Source organism: Protopterus annectens, chromosome 11.part0, assembly GCF_019279795.1.
Source record: "Protopterus annectens isolate FY-2018-M chromosome 11.part0, PAN1.0, whole genome shotgun sequence".
NCBI classification, from domain to species: domain Eukaryota; kingdom Metazoa; phylum Chordata; order Ceratodontiformes; family Protopteridae; genus Protopterus; species Protopterus annectens.
In genome coordinates this window covers 86,219,948-86,242,954 of record NC_056745.1, presented here as the reverse complement: position 1 = coordinate 86,242,954, position 23,007 = coordinate 86,219,948, and the positions used below count along the sequence as shown (strand labels likewise).

At 37.9% G+C, this 23,007-nt stretch overlaps 1 protein-coding gene across 1 annotated transcript in view; it reads left to right on the top strand.

The window, feature by feature from the left end:
• The window catches only part of NUP205 (nucleoporin 205), a 1,199,422-nt gene that overhangs the window by 210,577 nt on the left and 965,838 nt on the right, over positions 1–23,007 (top strand). The window contains 1 exon segment of the mRNA XM_044087173.1: positions 13,993–14,171. Within this exon segment, the coding sequence (XP_043943108.1) occupies positions 13,993–14,171 (179 nt within the window).

The following is a 23,007-nucleotide window of genomic DNA, read 5'->3' as shown; positions in this document are numbered from 1 at the left end:
AGTGGCTGTAACTTCAGCCAAGAAAATTTCTCAACTACAAGTCTTATCCTCCAAGACTCACCCCCTCCTATATGCCTAAAGTAGCCATGGAGAGCAATATCAGCCAGTCCATCCACTTACCAGTGTTCTTTCCAAATTTCTCTAATAAAGCGGAGTATGTTCTTCATCATCTAGTCGTTCATAGACTACTCCCATTTCTACCTGCACAGACCCAAACAACACAGGAAGTCTTACCAACTGTTTGTTTGTTGCCTTCTCTGCTAATAAAGTAGGCCAAGCAGTGTCCAGGATTACCTTAGTAAAGTGGATAACTGGCTGCATTTCATACATTTACTCATAAAATTGCCTAGAATTGCCTCATCCTTCTAGGGCACATTCCACCAAAGCTATAGCTACTACTTCCGCGTTCTCTTCTAGAACTTCCATTGATATTTGCGCAGCAGCGACAGTCTAACACGCGTCACCTTTGTGTCGCAGTACAAATTGTATATCATTTCTAGGAGCAGGGCTTCCTTTGGCTCTATGGTGCTCCAGCATATCCTTCCATGAGGGCCACCCTGGAATTTCATATCTGGGGACTCCTACCCTATCGGTAGGAGGAATGAAGGAGACAGCATCAGATTAAAAGGTTGTCTTACCATAACTTGGCATCTGTGTTGTCTGTCTTCATTCCTCCTAAATTTCCCACCCAGCCATACCTCTGCTTCTTTCTTCTAGAGGGTCATGGTCCCATGTCTGAGCCTCATCTGCCATTTCTTGCTGTCTGGATGTTGAATGTGGAGATTCATCAAACTGTATTTGAGGTGCTTGGGTTGATGTAGTGCATTATGGGTAAGAGGGAGGAGCTTGAGAGTCTGATCCAAGTCTGAAGAATGTGTTCGAACCGGATCCGAGACCTTAATGTGAAGAGGAATGAAGATACACAGCACAGATTCCAAGTTATGGTAAAACCATAGCCTTTTAATTTTCGTATCTGGAAGGGGAAGAGAGATAAAAACAGCGATCAGTCTAAGTGAGAGCACAGGCTGTAGCATGCGCTTTAGCATGGGTAACTTTAATTTTAGGTTAGATAATGCATGTAAGTACAGCCTTAAATCTGGGGCAATTGTTCCTTTCTGGAGGGTTCCAATTAATTCTTTGAAACTGTACATAGTTTTGTGTTCGTTCCAAGTTATTATGGGATTGGGGTGTTTTGTATTTAGTTTTTGTTTGAGGGCTTTCATTTAAAGCCAGACACATTGAGAAGTGTGACGTAGGTCCAAATGGAGATGAGAAGAAACTATTGTACAAAAGATCAGCCTGACAATCTTTAGTATGCATGTAACACAAAAGACACTTTTTGAATGTGTATATCCAGCATGTATAATAGGTAGAAATAATAGCTTTTTATAATGATTGTTATGTTATCTATATTATCCTGGAACAGTAATGGTCTTAAAGGTATAGATAAAAAGGAAAGAGTATTAAACTGTATTAATAAATGCAGAGTGCAAATAATGCTGCAGGAGACACTTGGAAAGAAGTGATCATGTGAATTTGACAGAGAGGATTTCAGAATGGATATTCAGCGGAATATCAGGGACAGAGGAAAAAGGGAGTAATATGTATTGCTAGTGGGGCTGCACTAGTGATAGATGAGGAAAATGGACAAAAATGGTAGATTTGTGGTAGTAAGGGGCTACTGGCAGGGGAGGAGGATTACAATGGCATGTATTTATATTCCAACTCAAACAGCTGTTATGGAGCTTTAGAAAATTTTGGGAGAAGTAATTGTCTTTCAGGAGGGAATATTATTTATAAGTGGGGACTGGAATTTGATTTGCAGTAGTGAGGATTTATCAGGGAGACCTAAAAGGGACAATATAACAAAAGAGGGTAGGAAAAGTTCATGTCCTCAGCCCATATAGTGCATGTTCTATGCCTTTCTGTTTGGTTTTGTAGTTGCAGTGGATTGAACAGTTTCCCTCTCCCTCAGCATGGGGAAGGAAGCATTGTCAGTTACTTCCTACTCTTCTTTCTCACTTCTTCCAGACCCTTGGTCATGACTAGTTGATCCAGGTTATCTGTGTTATGGTCTGAACTTTACTGTACTGAACTTTGGTGCTGACTATTCCGGATAGATTCTAACCTTCTCGATGTTTATAATAGCTTATTTGTCAAAACACCATACAATATTCAGTGTAATTTCAGAAAGACATTTTATTAACATTCATAATGAGAACATCTAAACTCGTCAGGAAAAAATTTGTACAACTCACATGCATAGTAACATCAACAAAGATGTACAGGAGTAGGTAAGAAGGGGTATTGAACAACAACAAAAAATTTACAAATTGAGTCATTTTCTCAGCAAACCAAGATTCTTGATAGCATAATAAAACCGTTTACATAAAACAAACCCAGTAAAAACACACAACTATAGCAGCCTCTCATTTCCACACCGACTGTAGAGTATAACAGATTAAATACATATTCCAATGCAAATAAGAATGTGCACCAGATTTTGGTTATGGCCTCAAAGTTTTTATAGTGCTTAATTGACATACTCAAATAATTTAATATATCTAAAAATATTGCGGTAATAGAGAGTATTTCTTTCCTGAATCAGAAAGTAAGGACAGTAATGGTCAGTTGAAGTTGGAGAAGTCAGTCTTTTTCGCTTCTAGTCATGATCCTGAAAATCGAAAATCTGAGATCTGTATGTAGTAAGATTGGTTTACTTAATGCTAGTTCCACCTCCTCAGTGGTTGCTAACCAAATTCTGCTGCACTCTGGACAACGACATAGCATATGAATGTCTTTTGCCATTCCTATCCCACACCACCATCAGTATTCATCTGCCTTTTCCATTTTCTTAGTTACTTTGAGTGTCTTGCCAGAAGAGTACTTAGTGTGTGAACATTAGGGGGTGGGAGGAATTGGAGGCTGTATGGATAAACTTCTATTCCCTCGAGCTCAGGATTAGTTTAGTAGCCTGGTCCCATTTACTTTTATACCTTCTGTACATCTTCCTGAGTCTGTGTCCAGTTCTTTATATGCTATTGAGAACAGATGTGGAGAAAGGGGTGTTCAAAATGTTACCTGCTACTAGGCTGACCATTGCGTAGCTAACACTATTGCATCTCATACAATTATGTAATTTACCTCTGACACTAGCTAGCTCAACATATTACCACCATTTGAAATTTTCAGGGAAGGAGACCTTCTCTTCACTGAGCAAAGGGTATAAAGGCCTTGCCCAAAGGGGCCAGGATATCTACCAAATATGGAAAACGTTTTATTTTGATTTTATCAGAGTAAAGTTAGGTTGTTGGAACATGCTAGGGACATTATTAACAATAGAGAAGCAAGTTCTGTAGCTGTACATTTTAGGGATTTTCATAATAGCAAAAATGAAGAACTTCAAGCTACAGTTTTAGAAAAAATAAGTTGTTCTTGGCACAACATTTCAAATATTAAACAAGTTTTATTATATAAGGAAGCTATGTATATATTAAAATTTAATACTATGTATCCACGAGGTCTTAATGAAGACTTAAATTGGAGAGTATTTATTTAAAATTTAATCATTACTAATTGTTTTATTGATTTATTGTTTTACTAATTAACTTTGTATATATAAATGTAGTGTGTTATACATGTTCTTTACTCCTTGAAGGCTCAAGCCGAGACGTCAGAGGAATAAATTTGCCTTTTTCTGTGGATTTGTGGATTTTCTGAGAGTTGTTTTTCTTTACTTTTGGCAGTTCTTTGGTTGTTTGCATACGTAAAGCACTGATCTCACTGGACCTATTTCGCACTCTGCCCAGGGTAAATGTAATAGATACACATTATTATATACATACTTAAAAAATGCAGTGTATAAATACATTATATACAAAGTGAATTTCAGAGTTGGCTTGAGGGTATAAACGTAATGGATAACATTATATACTGAATGATTGTCAAAACGCAATATATACGTGCATTATATACAGAGTAGAATTCAGAGCTGGCATGCTGAAAGAATTATAATGAAAAGTAGAGTTAGAACAGGGTATGTAGAGGGAAGAAGGGTATTAAGAGCAGGGTATGTAGAGGGAAGAAGGGTATTAAGAAGTTATCTCCTAAAGATAAGTGAATTATCTGTTGCTACCAAGTTATTTGCCCACATTCTCCCCCAGGGGGGAAAGCAAATGGTCAGATTTACAGCTCCTGGCAAGCACATTGACGATTTTAGCTTCATGCCCTCCAGGGTCCCAAATCTTCTTGCAAGCCCTTGGGTTAACAGTTTGCAAAATGGAGTACATGAGGCATATCTCTTGCAGAAGCTATACTGGCCTGAGTTGTTTATTCCCTGTTTGAACCAGCTTAGTAAGATTAACTACTAGGATATAGTATGCCAGGTCTGGAATTGCCAAGATGCCCCCCCCCCCCCCAACACATTTTTTTTTTGTTTTTATCTGTCGTCAGTTTTTTTCCATGCCAAAAGGGGGTACTTATTGTCCCATATAAATGTGAGTAGTAATTGCTGAAGTTACTGGGTTAAGGGATGGGCTTTTATTCTTCAAATTTCCCTTGCCAGGAACAAAACTTTAGGGAGGACCATCAAATGGACAGTGGCTGTTTTGGCTAAGACTGGTTGAAGAATTTCTAACCAATTTGTTAGCATCCTTGGTTGGATGTAAGAAAGACTTTAAGGTTAATGTTAACCTTGTCACTGAATTGCTGACTCGGGGTAATTCCTAGATACTCATGGTGGAGTTAATAGTGAATCCAATATTGTGATATATCCTCTCTAAGTTTTAGGCATGCCCCATTCAGCAGGAACAGGACTGCTTTTTGCCAGTTAACTATAAGCCCCGAAATTTTGCCAAAAGATAGAAATGCATCTAGGATCTCATTCATATATCTGTTGGGATGCTCATCCCAGAAGGTGCAGTTATATACGAAACATGAATCTGTTAAAATTTGAGATTCAAAAATTGGAATGCTCCAGTGCGACCTTTCTGTTTGATTAAACAGGCTGAACACTTCCACTGCTGTCACAAATAACATCAGAGACACCTTTTACCCCTTAAACGTTGGTAGGATTTAGTTGCTACATTACTGACCACCTTCACAAGAGGTAGATTATAAAGAAGTTTACACCAGTTGATGAATAGGTGAGGAAAGCCAAGGGTAAGCAGGCCTCTCCATAAATAGGCCCAGCTAAGACTGTTAAAATCCTTTTGGAAGTCCTACAGAAGCATCACTTTGGATGCTTCAATGAGTTGAAAGGATTATTCGAGATTATAGAGTAATTGAAGGTGATTGGGAATGCCTTATCTGCCTCCAAATGAACCTTGTTGGTTCTGACTGGAAACATCATGGATTCCCCGTTCCTTTTTAGCTTCTTGAATTTTGGCCAAAATTTTGGCCTCCTCTGGTATAAGCTATATGCATCTTTAGCTGAGAGGGTTTAAGGGGTCCTTTCCTGCATTGGGGAAGGTTACTGTTGACGCAGTTATATTTGGCATGGTAATTCCTCCACCCCAAGACTTTCTTTAAATGACTTTAGAAGCAAAGGGTCCATGGCTGTGCGGTCGTTGTATAGTAATCTTTAAGTATGCCATCAAGTCCATCCTCCTTGCCAGCTTTTAGTGAGTTAGTGGCTGTAGCGACCACTGTCAATGTTATGGCTTGAGAGTTTGAGCCAGGTGGTTTCTTTCTTGAATCCAGGCCACTCTTCTGCTGAGACATCACTTAAAGACTGATATAGGTGCTTGTACAACTGTGCTATGAAAGTATCAAAACCTGGTAATGAAAATTCGTACCATTAAACACAAATAAAAGATGAGTGGAAGTATTACCACCAGTCCAGTCGCCAGTGTGTACCATCAAACAGCCACAGGGAAAACCGTAACAAAACAAACCCTGAACCACATAATAAAGTAAAGTATAAGAATTCAGTTATTCCATTCATTGCTCAAGTATTAATGTTTATTTTGTTATGTGGTTGTTTAAAGGTGTTTTTGTAGTTAATTAAGGATTGTTAAATGAATTATTGTCTGTTTTTATTTAAGTCGACTGAGTAATGGGGAAATGGTGCTGATGACGTCCATTAACAGAGAAAGGGCAAAAATGCTTAACCATTAGACCTCGATATAACATTTTCTAAAACTCTCTAGATTTTGTGGATTACTAAAAAAAATTTAGACTGGTGGTAATACTTCTGCCATCTTTTGCAATTGGATTTCCTGTGTTTTACAATAAATTTGCTTCTTTTAAGTGGGCAGACTGCTAACGGCTGATATTGCTAATTTTCATTCCTAGTGCTACACTACATGAGTTTATCTTACTTAGGTTGTTTTAAGCTGCACAGTTACATGCTCATTATTTTTTATTAAAATTCATACCTTTCCCATCCCTGAGTACAGGGGTTGCATCAGCAATCCTTTGTTCTTTGTCAAAAGGGCCAACTGTTGAGACATTATTTTTCTAGCCCAGCAAATAGATTTGATTCTTTCCCATTTCTCTATCCGGGATGCATAGGATAATGGTATGCATTTTCCCCTGTAGCTTCTTTAAACGTATAGCATCTGTATATGTTGTAATGACTGCTTAGCCTTTAACAGCTTCTTTGGATGTAAGTGAGGGATGTTGCGCATAGTCCATAATGCAACTTTGTGTTCCAGCCCTCCCGATGCCCTTTTATACTTGGTAACAAGTTGTACCAAAACTCTGTAGGCCATTGAAAGAACTTGTGACCACCTTCCTTCTCTTTAGATAACAGCAGATCAGTATCTGGAGCATAAGGAGTTCTGAGCCCTGACTTCTGTATCCCTTGCAGATCGAGAAGATTATTGTTTGAAAGTCCAGAAGAATTTCAACTTTCTCAGTACAGGACAGACATCATTGGCTAATTAGAAACTTGTTGATTCTGATAGCAATGCCCGTTTGTGATGCCAAATATATATACTCATAGGTTGCGAGATGACAAAGCTGCCAGGTATCAGTCAAATGAAATTCCGTAAGCCATTCATGAAGTACACCCTGATGCTTACCTGATCCTCCCTGCCTCTTGGATTTATATGTTAATACCTAGTCTTAACACCACATAAGTCCCCCAAAAATAATAGGTAAATAATCCCTACACCCTGTCTGGTCAGTGCCTTGTGAAATGACAACTGAAACAGTCTTGGCTCCTCCACATTAGGTCCATAGAAATTTGCCAGAATCAGTTGACCATCTGAGGAGGAGCCTTTAACAATGACCCACCTCCCATTGTTGTCTGCAGTGGCATATAATTTAGACCACCTCCATATGTCTCTGACCATAATAAGTGTGCTCTTGGTGGCAGAGAAGCAGCATGAAGCCACATTTTATCCTCTCCAAAGTCTTAACTGGTGGGATAACTGAGATCTTAATTTGTTTTGTTTGCTTGTTATAAGAAACCAAATTGTAGCACTTCCCCATCCAGAGTTTTTGCACAAGGCAGCCCCTTTTCACTGCAGAGTTTAGTCCCTGGAAATTCCATGACAAATGTGCATATACCACCTTGCTTTTTTGACTTCTGCCAGGTGTGTGTGCACCACTGTCAGTTTAAGGAAAACGCTTATTAATCCTGTGTATGGTACACTACTGTAAATAACAATTAGTGGGCAGTTCTTCACGTGAACAGCCGTAAATATGCAAAGTAGGCTCGAGTGCATACTGTGAGTCAACAAACACTCTGTGAACTGTAGGTTGGATCCTTTCACAGGCTTAAGGAGTCATTTATGTGCTTGCAATCCTGTTTGCAAGATTATTCGACAGCAACATTGCATACAAGTGTTTTATAAAAACCCCTATTTTAGTAGTCCATTACAGAATGTTTTAACATAAAGAGCAGCATCGATGTGATATCTGAAGGCCAAGAAACTCTCCTAATAAGAACATTTACCAAGGTATTAACATAGGTGTATGACCATCATTGCTCAGTTCAGCATGACCATGCTAGTGCTGCGGTATCAAACTGGTACAAGGACTTATTGAAATCTGCTTTCACATTGTCATATGTAGCAGGCATATGTGTACCCTCATACCCCCACCTCCCACTCCATGCTGCTGCAGTACAGGTGGACAGAACAGTAATGCATAACGATTGGTTTTTGCATCTGTCATCATTACCAAAGTTTCAATTATGAGTGGAAAGCCTCTGTCAAAGGTGAGAGTGCAAGAATGAGTTTCAGCCTAAGGATGAGAGCTGAGGCAAGAGTTCCCCCTACTTGAGGGTCAATCTGGTGAGATCCCTGTTGGCAGTAATCTCCACTTGTACTAACGCTGCTCTACCAGTAGCTTTTTCCACAGTGTTGGGGTCCTCCAGGGATAGACTTCTGGTGTTTGGGGAAAGATAATGATCCTTGTTATGCTTTTATGCACGGTGGACAGTCTTCCTGGCTCAAAGTCAGAGAAGAAGTAGCAGGCTTTCTTCTTACCCAGGGAGTTCCGTGAGGCCTCTGGGGGTTTGAAGTAGCTCACACTTAGTAGTCCTTCTCTACTTAGAAACTGTGCATGGTCATTTCCTTTGCCATCCATTTTGTAGAGAGGCATCTCTACTTTGTGCAGAAAATTGAAAGGAGCATGTTGGACACCTTCAATATGGCTAATGCTTAAGGAAAGCACAGCTGAATTTGAAACCTTTTATCCTTAAACTGCTTCTGGGAGGGTAAAAAAACACTTTCCTCTTGTACAGTTCCACACTACAGTCTGGTGCAAATCTAACTTTGGAGCTTCTGAGCTTCCCAGAATCTCTGGCTGTCTCACCTCCCTGTCACAGTAGTTCAGACAGTAAAAGATGAAATGTCTGGGAATATTAAAAGACATCTTGGATGTATTCAGTGCCATAATCTCATGATGTTGCTGCTACATTTGTTTTTCCCTAATGGAAGTCACACTCCTGCCTGTTTTGTCTGCCATTGTTTTAAGGTATTTGTCCTTCTGCACCTCTTGTAGCAACAACATTAGTATAGTGAGTGATTTTTTTCACCTGGTTAAATTTCAAAATATGCTTCCTTCCCACTGCACATTTGTCCTTCTGCTTGGTCGTCATGTGTTTGGAGAGCTTGCCATATGGAGGCCAAATCTAAAGGCAAATGGGTAGTTACCAACATTTTAACTAGTTTTCTTGCTATTAGGTGCTTTTAGTCCAGGGCTGCAACTGTGACTTTATTGCATTCCAGCCTGGTTGAGATGAATGGGGCAAGGCAGCATCCAGTCTTGTACACAGGCCTGAGTGTGCTTATACGAGCTTCTTTAAAACTGTTTTTACTGTGTGAGCTTTGTTCTCACCCCCTCAGATTATTTTAGAGTTTTACTTTCTGAAACACTTAAACTCCTTATAGTAACTAATTTTGTCACTGCTGTTAAACTTCGCCTAAAACCTAGTTACTGCTTGTTAATGAATCATAACCAACATGTTAATGTTGCATGTGGCCTTTTCAAAGTTCCTTTCAATGCTGTCATGATAGAGAGACCTTCTAATTTCAGACATGAACATTATACCATGACTGTCTTGTTGATTTGTGATAACATTGTAAAGATAATGGACTTCGGTGAACATTTTGGAGTGGCTTTTATTGTACCAGAAGCATTTGATATGGTGAGCTGTTCCCTTCTCCAGGCTCTACCCATTTCTTTCTGTACTGAGGAACGTTGCTACTGACTTTCTATTTGAGATGCTGTACCTATAAGATTGTCTCACCTTTTTGACCTCTGCAGTTTAACTTGTATTTTGGCCCTAATGCCCTGTTTTGGATGTCAGCTGCTGCTGCTTATCTTCAGTATTTGAAATTAATAATGCTTGCGGGTGACCCTTTTGTCCTTCACTTATTATTTTAGTGACCTTCCTAAATTCTTTGCTTTCCATCCTTGTAGTAGTCTGTTTTAATGAGGCAGAGAAAGAAACTTGTGTGTTTTGATATTGGCTAAAAGCTCATTTCATTAGGGTCTAATTGGTACATTCTTGGTAAACACTGTACCTGTTTCATGCTGTCTTGATAGTATGGCGTCATTCTTATTCAGATAATTTTTATTGAAATTTTAATATATTTACAAAGAAAGAATGCCAAATTTTTAAATTTAGGTATTATAGCATCTCTGAACTATTAAACAAAAAAGAACATTACTTAGCTTCATATTTTAGAAAACATCTCTAATTTACTCAAGCAGTTATGTTTTGATTTTTTTCAGTGAGTATGATTTAATTCTCACTTAACTTTCCATCCCTTTATTCGCCATCTAAAAGGGAAAATTACTGGCTGATTCTGTCTTTCTCAGGATTCTCCAGATTTCACATGCTGCTGTAGGATGCGACATATTAAAACCGTTGGATGAATATTGTCTTCCTTCTTTCAGTGCTGCCACAGACTGACACAGTACAGCTCTGCAATTTCAGTTAATAGGTTGTATGTTTATGGATGTTTTTGAAGAACACTGGATTCAAGTAATTTTTCATTACCTGTAGAAAGAAATATGGCAGTAACCTAATTCTAATCCAGTGGCTGGGTTATTAACTACTATTGCTGATTGAGCAATTCATTAACAACACTATAGGAGTTGCATAAAAGTAATTGAATAGTCATGTACTGATATTTGTTGATAACTGTGGGCCCAGTGTTCAAAAATATTACAAATGTATACATGCATTTAAATATTGGGATTTGCAAAGAAAATGTCTGTGTGTGAGCGCACACACACACACATACATATATATATATATATATATATATATATATATATATATATATATGCATAGATAGGTTTATAGATGTAGACAATATCTAAATAAATATAGATATTTGCATCTATTTTTATATATAGACATTAAAATCTCTTTCTTTATTTCATATATATATATATATATATATATATATATATATATATATATATATATATATATATATATAAAATTTATTTATTTTAGATATAAATGTACACAAACTATATAGTGCAACAGTGTCTTACTTGAAGATCATCACTTCAGCCTCTTGAAGTTTAGATCTGGTAAATGTGTTGACAAGCATTGACCATCCACAGTGAAGTCTGCCTTAATCCCTTCAGCCTCTTGAAGTTTAGATCTGGTAAAAATGTTGACAAGCTTTGCCCATCCACAGTGAAGTCTGCCTTAACCCCCTTACTGCTCACACAAGGTTTACTATGCCATGTTATTTTCTTGCCCAGAAGCACATACTGGAGTAAAATTGGTTGGTGTACTACGCTGTCTACTGTCATCAGAGGAAAGGTGTTTATACTTGAACCTGCTGAGTGTTGGCTGCATCTTGGAGTTCTTCTACACGGGAGCCTGTAACTGTAGTCGTTTCACATCCTCTGTCACTGTTCTATCCTTTGTAGGTAAAAGGAATACAATCATCTTGTCTCTAAGAGGGCTGAATATGTTTTGCATGTAAGATACGTTTTTTTTTTCCTGTCTAGCTTCCACACCCACTCATTCCCTGTTTCCCCAGTTGCTCCTTCTGATTACCTCCAACATAACCTGTCATTTGATGAACCCCTAACTCCTTGGGAAGATTACCTTGACAATAACTCACTTGGGTAGTCCCTGGGAGTTGCCTGCATAGAACCTGAAGCATTCATCTGCACTATAGTCAAAGTGCCTAGTGTGGTGATATTAGCGAGAGCATCTCTATGGACCCCTGCTGTCACACGCATTTAATGATAGTAGATGACCTTTGAGGCTTCCAGTCTTCAGTAGAGGTTACACAGACACTGGGGTTTCTCAAACCTCTTCCTCTAGGAGAAAGGAATTGGCCGTTGTCCACCTTTTCCCCTTGTTGACCATCTTAGCTGCTAGAGTCAGTTCCCAAGCTCAGGTCACTGGCAGCACAGACATCCAACTTCTGTGTCATCAGGCTGGCATCCAATTTTAGGGTCAGACAAGTGGAAGATAAAATAATAGAGTGGTAGATTGCCGTAAGTATACTGCAATGTTTGTTTGAGGTTAGTATCGCTGATGTTGCATTACTGCTGTTAACTTGATAATGTTTGGAAGAAATGGACACTCATGGGGAAACTAATGATCTAGTGGCTTGTTTGGGCTGTGTGAGAACTATTGTTCATGACCAGTACTTAATCACAGGTCTAGTGTTCTTTGCAGTCGCTGATTTATTTCTCATGTTGTTTTAACCTTTCTTCTGTAAGCCTACATCTAGTCACTTAGCTTCCCAGTCTACAAGCAAGCTGACATTTTCATTGTATTGCTTATGTTCAGGCTGCTAGCATTTTTCCTGCTGTACAACTTTTGCTGACTTATTTCCACCTTACAGCGCTTACTTAAGACATTCCAGATCTAGTGCATCAGTTTTTCATTTGCAGAACACACCACTCACCTATTGACAAATCCTTTGCAGGTTTTATGCACGGTCCTAATATGCTCTTTCTCCTGAACTTAGGAAATTAATCTGTTTAACTTTAAAAAAGAAAATTTTGCAGCATTTATGAACTGAAGCCATTGACATTTGCTACAGGTAATCTTGTTTTGTATAGCACTTGAGTAGCACCTTTTCCTGCTCACACTTCGGGTTCTGCCCTAGTAGTGCTAGTTAATTTACTCCTGCTACTGTGACTGTGCAGTGTTGTGTGTGGTTCTGCCTTTACTCAAATGTTAGTCTTGTGGTCTCATTCCTCCATGCTTCTTTCCTAAATTCATCACTTACTGTTTGTATTATGTTATTTGTTATCCTGTTAATTTCACAGATGGGTAAACCTTCCCCTAGCTGCATTATTTATTTATTTATTTTTTTAACTGTGCTTCCCTCTGTTTATTTTCATCATTTTATTTTACTTTGTTTTACCTGCTCCTATACTCCATTCCTTCTATGTCAGTGTTTTTATCCCTTAGTTTCTTTAAGCCCAAAGATTATTGCATACCTATTTCTAATGCCCGCTTCCTGACGTTTGTGCTGTTTTTGATTTTTTTTACATGTATTCACATGTGTAGTTTTTATAAGTATATTTTGTTGATCCTTCACTTGCTGAAACTAATTTTTGTCCTGACTGACAGCTGACTTGTATTTTTATTTAATTTTGTACCCTTCCTTGTTGCTGTAGTTTTATAGGTGCATCACTGGCAGCTTTGTCTTCTTAAAATGAATTGTTTTGTCTGTAAGTAGATTTGAGTGTATTGCTCAAACTGTACGTTTACTTCCTTGATTTATTGGACATATGCTGTCTAGCCTTGTAAACATTATTATTATATTGTAACAGCTTGCAGAAACTGCGACCACAGTTGGTAATTATTATTGGTTTACATAACTTTGCACCTAAGTCTGTATATAGACATCTTTCTTCTGTGTAATTCCTTTCATTTGCCCTGTATAATAACTTAATGTACATTCACATGCTTTTGTTCTGGTTTATTGCTCAAGAGGATATTGTTTGTGGCACTTGACTGTTTAACAGGTAAATGAAATGCACACCTGGTTTGTTAAGCCAAATTACCTGATTTTCTGAAGATTGTACTTTATATTTATATTGAAAATGTTTATGCAAGACCAAGGCATCTTGATAATCTTAGTAATGTGCAGATTTAACACAACCAACAACAAGCAAGTGGGGTCATCATTTGGGATCTGTAGCAAGCCTGTACAGTTAAATCTTGGCATTTACGAGTGAAACTTTACAGTTTTAATGATTCTCCCACATACATTTGTGGAGATACTTGATTGTTACGGTACAGTGACACTAACAGAAGTTTTTGAGTTGTTAAAAATTGTACTCTGCAGTGCTGATTTTAATTCTTAATTAATTTGAATGAAGTCATTTAACCAGACAGGAGCTCGAGTCACCTTGAAAAAGGGCATATTTTTGCCATGAGTCCTGACCTTGAAGAGGACAGTCACTAATTTTGAGTAATTTCATTTCAAGGCTACTGTTCGAGATCCCCACCCCCTTTTTAGCCCTAATCTTATCCTTACAAAGATGAATGACTGTTAAGCAAAGATTATCTTGTGATTGCTGTAATATTTTTCATAGCTTCAGGGACCCAGTGTATGTTTGTCAAGATTTTAATGCTTGCCATTTTGGTTAAAATTGTTTTTGTTTAGGTGAAACAGCTACGGAATCGGGCTGATGAAGATGCCAGATTAAGTATACAAATGGGCAGTGAACTACCTACTGGTGTGCGTCGTGACCTTGAACATCTCATGTTATTGGTATGTTGCTGTTTGTAATATTGCTACCTCAATTTGTGAGTCTTTTACTGACATGTTATGGATAGAACCCCAAGTGTTTTTTCCTAAAGGTGGGCAAATTAAGGGTAAGTTATAGCTAGGAAATCAAATCTATGATATCTTTTGAGTTAATTATGCATGAACAAATCTAATTGAATGTGGGATTTTAAGTTGTGGCAATTTAAAAGTGACACTTTACTAAGATTGCTTCATCTGTTCTCTAGGTTTTAAAAGTTTAATAACTGCTTAGTGTAAAAGATGGTGTTTAAATTAGGTAAAACCTGCTGTTGAAGTGCTGTTTAAATAAAAAGCAAAAAGAAGTCCATGTAGTAATCGAAAAGCATAATTCAAGACAAAACTATTGTGTGTCAGCTGCCGGTATTGAATCAGTATGTCTTAGTGGGGACAGCTTAATGACAAGAATCCTCAGTCAGCTTTGGGTTTAATGGTAGCAACAGTACGAAAGGTCAGTGAGTCTGTGGAACATTAGACTCTTTCAGCAGCTACATCTATACAAAGTGAAATTGATACTACTGTATTGGGATATTCAGATGATCTCTTCCAATTGCAGCAAGAGAATTTTGTGCTAAAGAAACACTTAGCTGATGCTGAAAACCAGCTGGAGTTGCTTGGGACAGAGAAGCAGATGCCAGGGGCAAGGCAAGAAAAAAGAATCTCCATTTTGTAGGGGGTGCCGAAACGAATGATTGTGGCTACTTTGCACAGTAACATCTTGCAAAGTGGTTTGGTCGGTTGGAGTCATGAGTATATCTGAAGCGTGTGCAGTGGGTACTGCGGTCTGCTATGGTATCATCAGTATATCTGAAGAGAGTGCAGTATGTACTAAGGCCTGCTATGGTATTGGTATATCTGAAGAGAATGTGGTATGTACTACGGCCTGCTATGGTAGGAGGGTACCCAAGACATAAGTATTGGCTTTTTGAAGCCTATTCTGGGAAAGCAGAAGTGCTAAATATGGAAGTTTTCGATGGTCTGCAGAGTTTCTCAGCATAGAGCTTTCATTGAAAGACCAGAAACAACACCAATGGGAGATGATGCTTGGCTCCATGATGCAGGAGGATTCTGCCCTGACTGTGTCCCAGACAACCACAATGTAATTTGCAGCCCCAGCACGGTTGGAGGGAGGGAGGGAATGGTCTGCTCATGGCTCTCTTAATGGGGATTGATAAGGTTGTATGAAGTTGGGAGCACACTAGGTAGGTGTGATTTCCTTGGTAGAGACCATGGGAACCTCTTTCCATGCTTTTGCGGGGGAGCAGACCTGCTTGAAGGGAACACAAAGTGAAGAGTTGTCGGCAAACAGCCAATTGCACATAAACTTCCCTTGGTTACACAGAATGTGTTGTGTGATGCTAGATCTCCATACAAATACTCATGAGCCAACTCTGTTGGCTGTCTGAATGCCTCTTCCTTGCTGACCCTTACCCCTGTGGTTGGAGAGCAAATTGGCTGATAAGATTAGATTAGATAGACAAACATTAGGGGAAAAGTGACTGAAAAAAAAAAGAAAGAAGGAGCCTGCCTAATACTGATGCACGGTAGACAGTCTGGCGATTGAGCTGATGAGGAGATTTTGATCTTTGAGACTTATTGCAAGTGATAAACATTTTGTCTAAGATTACTACTTCATTGCTGTCAGTCATTCAGGTTGTGGAGTACAAACAAGACTTCCTTCAGAAGTTAGTAAAGCAGGACATAGTAATTGTAGAGACAGTAAATGACTGTGCATTTATTTAGTGGTGAATATACATGTGTAGGTGACAGTTTGCAGCAGGACATAGTAATTGTGGAGACAGTAAATGACTGCATTTATTTAGTGGTGAAATATACATGTGTAGGTGACAGTTTGCAGCAGGACATAGTAATTGTAGAGACAGTAAATGACTGTGCATTTATTTAGTGGTGAAATATACATGTGTAGGTGACAGTTTGCAGCAGGACATAGTAATTGTAGTGACAGTAAATGACTGCATTTATTTAGTGGTGAAATATACATGTGTAGGTGACAGTTTGCAGCAGGACATAGTAATTGTGGAGACAGTAAATGACTGTCTGTGCATTTATTTAGTGGTGAATATACATGTGTAGGGGACGGTTTGCAGCAGGACATAGTAATTGTAGAGACAGTAAATGACTGTTTGTGCATTTATTTAGTGGTGAATATACATGTGTAGGTGACAGTTTGCAGCAGGACATAGTAATTGTAGAGACAGTAAATGACTGTGCATTTATTTAGTGGTGAATATACATGTGTAGGTGACCGTGTGCTCTGCTGCAGGTTACAGTTGAGTGCTTGTTCACGAAGCTGGAGAGCTGTAGGTGTCCTGCATTTTATTGGAATACAGTATCATTGCAGTGATGCTGGTACGGAAACGTTGGGAAGTAACTGAAAAAGTTGTGCCTAATGTATTGTGCATTCTGCAGTCATTTTTGATGGAAAATCATTGGTAAACAGGCTGTTTTGTCAGAGTTTTGTAAGACTGGGAACTGTAACAGCCATGGTTACTGAACTGGGACACTTCTGTTAATGTGAATTTGTGAAGATTGAGACTTGTACAATGACATTATGGTTAATTTGTGCTTAAGGGCTGATTCTACAAGTGTGTATTTTTGGTGTTGAATTAGGAACACACTGCAATTTGTTTTGCTCAGAAACATTTGGTGTTCCACTCAATTGTAAAGTCTTTCTTAGCATGATGAGTAAATGTGCTGGCAAGCATAAATTGTGAGGGAGCTCATTGGTCAATTTGATTTATTTTATTATGATTAAAGGCAAATAAACTTGATCTGCATTTGCTGCTCTCTCTCTCTGTTCTAGCATTTGTAGTTACTCTCGTAAAACTTAAGATTATAGTTACACGTCTGAACCGACAATCCAGAAAGTAAACCTGTTTAACTAATTGCTGTTAATTTGCTCCAAGAGCTGTTCACATCACCTCTTTAATTAGGGTACCTTGTTATTTTATCTGAAACTGACTTTAAATGTCGTTCTCCCTCTGCCTTTGTATTTTCTTCCGTCTGTTGTATTTTAATGTATCCTTATTTGCTTCTGAATAAGATTGCTTATTTTTCTATGGTGTGAAAGGGCCTAATGATTGGACCCTACTGATCTTAAGAGCAGGGAAAGATCAAAGGGAAAACAGAAGGGAAGAGGGAAAAGCAAAAATTCCTTTTTTTTATTTTATGAGCACTACTACGTTGAGTCTGAATGAGGATTAGATGGGCAGGAATTTTTATGAGCACTACTACGTTGAGTCTGAATGAGGATTAGATGGGCAGGAATGGAAAGAAAGTTTGTACAGATTAAGGTAGGGGAGGCAGGTGGCATGAATACATAAGAATGTGTTTTTTATTGAGAGATATCACCATATTCTTCCAAACCCCTGTTTACCCTTATCAAGGGTATCAAAACTTGTCAGAGATTTGGGATATATGGCTAGGCTTAAAAAGGCACTTGCAGTCCTTACCATAGTATTTATTTTATTTTACATTTGTTTACCGGGAGAGTCCGACTGGATACATTTTCATTTTCAGCGGAGGCCCGGGAAGAAAAGCTCCAAAAAGACATTCAACAAACTGTTACATTTTTACAGTTTAAAACACAAATAAAAGGATTTTTACACAGATGTAAACAAACACAAAACAGATACACAAATTATTACATGTTTACTCAGATGGAAAATTCTAGACAGTGTTTTTAAGAATGATAGGGTATTGAATGCCTAGTAGGCTAACCTGGTAGTAGATCCAAGGAGATCATAGGATTTATAAGTTAAGAAACAAAGTGTAGGCAGAAGTCCTCCATGTGCACACGAGTGATGGTTAAAGTTTATCTGGATTAGGACAAGGACATGGCCATCATTTTTTAAAGTACTGAATCAGGCTTTACTTGAATTGAGGTAGAGAGAGTTCAGATGTAAGATTAGCAAGAAGAGAATTCCAGTTGAACACCTATGAACCTGTGAATCGATACAGACAAATGGTCTCATCATACTTGTCTGGATTGTTGAATAGCAGGTGTATTGCACACATTGTAAGCAGCAGTTTATATCATATTTTATAAATTGTAAATAGCTGGTTTATTTTTGTTTTTGTTATTGGGTTTGCATTACTGCAGCTCATTTTAGTAAGTGTTGGAGTGATATTTCTTAAATGGCGTTGTCTGTTTTGGAGGATTTATTTAAGGTGGATATAATTGGGTGGCTTTGGTACCTGTAGACTTTTCTGACAGTCACTGAGGTGGAAGTTATACTTGACCATGGATGGCTGGGATACTGTGAAAGCCTAATTTTTAGAGACAGATGGATTGAGTAGCCAGGCAGACTAACTAGAGAGATTTCTAACAAAAGACTGCAAAGCGTATCACTCCAAACTTCAGTCCTTGCACTCAGTAATCCTAGAAAATTTTGGGACTACATCTCCTCCATCCTCCACCCTGGTACTAAAGCTAACCCTTGTCCAAACCCCAACCTCTCTGACCTTGAAACAGCAATCCAATTCAATTAATTTTTTGTGGACTGTATTGCAAAACTATCCTCCTCTTTCCCACCCCCTATTCCCCTGATCACTTCCACCCTTCAGCCTAAAACCCATCCCCATTAGCACAATAAAAAGACTTCTTCTCTAGCTCAAACCGTGTCGCAATGCACGTGATAATCTACCATCAGCCTTCCTCAAACTATCTGAAAACAGCATAGCCTTTCCCATATCTATTCTTATAAATAGATCCATTCAAGGATCCTATGTCCCATCTATCTAGCGCCATACTTGCATTATCCCACTCCACAAGCGAGGCAAAAACACAGACACCAGCAATTTCAGACCTGTTGCCATCCATCCTTTCTCCACTTTCTAAAATACTAGAAAAATCTGTCCATTCACAACTGATGCCATACCCAACTCATGGCAATCTCCTCACCCCTACTCAACATGGCTTCCGCCCTGGCCACAGTACCATGACTGCCCTCCTCTCCTTTCCTGAAATCATTAACCATGTTGCGCGACTCTGGTAAATTTGTATCTTGACTGTTTCTAGACCTTTCAAAGGCTTTTGACAAGCACTTTATAATGATACTGTTTGTATGACAAAGATTTAATCAAACAGCATTTATACAAGCACTTTATTCATATGATTAATAGTTTTAAATAATGAAGATGTTTTAGATGTATATGCAAAGCACTTTCATAACAAAAGGTTTTTTAATATTCAATGAGGCATGTTGTTTATAGGTTAAATTTGAATGTTTTTAGGTATTTTCATTGGTTAGTGGGTTTGTCATTTAGTATATATAGATTAATTAAATGGTAGTACATTGTCTGATGAAGTCCAAGTGGATTGGATGAAAACGCTAGTAAACTGTTTTGTGTAATTGCGTTAATATATGGTCTGTGGAGTCTGGTTCATTAAAAGCTTCGAAGTGGAATTGTGGTTCTACAGTTTTTCTTGGCTTACTGCACTTTGTTCGTTATTTGTTGGTCAACTTTCAAGTGCTTCCAGTGGTTTTTCGTGTTTTGTGACTTGTTCTGGGCCAAGGAAACTTTTTGGAAGGAAAACGGACAGCAATGAGTTCGGAAGCGATGGAGGAGCTCGGCCAATCAAGGAAGCTGATTGGGCAGTTGACCGAGCTCATAGATCTACTCACACCCCTTTGCCATAAGATGTTAGTGAGTCAAACCAAGCTAGGTTGTGAAGAATACGTGTTCGAAGACGTACAACAGCCCAACAACAGAAGCAAACGGAAGAGGCAGCTTATTGGCGAAGAAGACGACGCCGGCGACTTTTCCGAGGGCTCAGCAACTATTTTTAACCCTCTGTTAACTCCTAACATTTTGGGTGTTGAATCTGAAGGGACAGGAGAGAGAAATGAACGTCGGGGAGCAGCTGCAGGGGCTCAACGTAAGAAACCGACTTCCATGGACTTAAGCAAAGGTACTGATTGTACTAATAACATCAGCACTAGAGACTGGTTGAACAGAAATATAGATTTTGGCGTGGATACCCACGCTGGTTTGGACAAACAGGAAGGAGAGACTTATGTGGTCAAAATTGACAAACTTAAAGGTCTTATGACCAGGTTTAAAACTTTAAATATAGAAAACACATATTTATTAGAATGCTTAAAAAAGGAAATTGTCCCAAAAGGTCTTCGCATTTGTAAGTATCCAAATAATGTCACCTGTGGTTCCATTTTTCATAAAAGTTTGCTCAAAGTATTTAATCAATGTGGTTTGGATGTGATTAAGTTAATAATAGAAGAAAACGAGAGGAAAATAAAATGTTTGAGTAAAGATATTGATGAAATGGACGGAGCTATTAAAAATGACCTAATTTTTGGTATAAAGGAAGAGAGGCAACAATATTACAATATTAGGCATGAAATAGATGATAAATGTAAAGTGGTTATGCAACGTAAATTAGGTAAACTACACAGGGACATTATGGAATATGAGAATGGGACTAATTATCCAGAACCCATTACGTCTAAAAAGAATAATAATAATTTTGTTAACAATAGAAAATGGAACAAACCCACTTATAGTCATTCTGATTTTCAGAACGACAATCTATATGACCAAGATTTCCCTCCTTTAGTAAGGGAAATAGATGAGGAACACGGGCCTCATTATTACAGGGAAAAAAAATTTTACAGGAGGGGGGGGAGAAGGGGAGGTTTTGACAAACACCCACTCTTCATTTAGCCCGATGTTGGAAAGAGATGAAGTATATAAGATTAATGTTGTAAATAATGTTATTTATACGTATAAGGATTTTTCTATTTATAATTATGGTAATTTTGATATTAAGGTAAATCATTTTAAATTACTCAGCAAAGGTTTTAAATTTATTCCTAGTTCAAAGGGTGACACCACCACCACAATTTTAGACACTAAGATGTTTATGCGAAGAATAAATTTGAGTGTTCTCGCAAAGAATAATGGTTATAGTAGTGACAATAGAGGGACAAAATTGAAAAAGAAATCTATTTTCAACCCACCCTTGTTACCTCAGTTAAGAAATTTTGAAAAAATCTTGGAAGAAGGAATCAGAACTAATCACAATAATAATAGGAAGAGGTATTATAACAACTTGAATAAAGATGAGAAAGAGGCATTAATGGAATTAATAAATGACGACACTATCAGAGTTATGAAACCAGATAAGGGGGGGGGGTGTTGTCATTATGGACAATATAATTTATGAAGGAAAGATGAACATGATACTCAGAGACGAAACAAAATATACAGTGGTCTCAAAAAATGAGGTAAATGTGGCGTACCATCGGATAGATAACATGTTGAATGACTTTGTGTTAGAAAGGGTGTTAAAGCCTGAACTACATAAGTTTTTAACAGTAGTAAAACCTAGGATGGCTACAATGTTCGGAATCCCGAAAGTCCATAAAAATGTGATGGACCCCCCCCCCCTAAGACCCATAGTCACTGCAGGAGGGTCTAAAACAGAACCCTTGGCAAAATATATAGATATTACTACTAAACATATATGGACAAGTAACAAAGTGATACTGAAAGATTCGTGGGATTTTTTAAAACAATTAACACCTGAATGTTACAGCACCGACCTTTTATTCATAACTATAGATATAGTGGACCTTTTTTCCTGTATACCACATCCAAGTGGAATGAAGTGGTTTGAGGAATGTGTATTTTTGGACAAAACTATGACACAAGAAGATAAGATACTTTCAGTGGCACTCATGGACACCGTCTTAAAATATAATTTTTTGTTATTTGATGGTGAATACTTTCAACAGAGGACTGGGGTGTCGATGGGTGCGGCATGTGCACCAACATATGCCAATATAGTTTTGTCCAAATGGGAGGAACAATACATATTAAAATCAGAATTTAAGAAGGAATGGATTATGTATAAAAGATTCCTAGATGATATAGTCATTTTTTGGATAGGGGGACAGGAAAGGTTCAAGGAATTTATGGAATATATTGGTAAAACTACAAACTTCCTTAAATTCACTTATAATGTCAACAACGAGGTTTTGCAGTATCTGGATATCGAATTGGTTAAAAATGACACACTCAAGCTATTTACATCCAGGGTATTCAGGAAAAAAACTTATGTTAATTCTTATTTACATTTTGAAAGTGCGCATCCCCTACACTGCAAGCGTAATATAGTTAAAGGGCAGTTTGTAAGGGGATCGAGGATGACTACCCTGGATGAAGATTTTTTTGCTGAGTGTGAGACATTGAAGAAGATGTTCATTGAAAGAGGATACCCAGAAACCTTTGTAAATGACATTAGAAGGGAAGTAGAAATAGGTAGGGCAGACAGATTTAAACCAATTACGGGTAGGATCGAATTCAAAACAATTCGAGAAGAAATTAAGGACAGGGTGACTGAGGAATATCAGTACCATAGAAATCTCATAATTGAATATAACATGCAAAATATGGGAATAAGAAATATTTTAAGTAAAGAATGGGATAAATTTGCTGCCTTAACAGATATAGAAGAAATTAATAGTTTTAAACCCAAGATTATTTTTAGGAATTCCAGAAGTATAAAAAACATGTTGGAAAAGAAAAATAAAAAAGACATGGATTATAGGAAGAATGATGTGATAACGAAAAAAGTAGGAACGTTCAAATGCGGCCGGTGCAATCAATGTTCATATATTAGTAATAAGAGTGAGATATCTATAGTTAGTAGAAATATTTTAATTAAGAGTAAAGGTAAATATAGTTGTGATACAAAAGGGGTGGTCTATCTGGCAACTTGTGATAAGTGTCCATCATATTACGTGGGAAAAACAGAAAG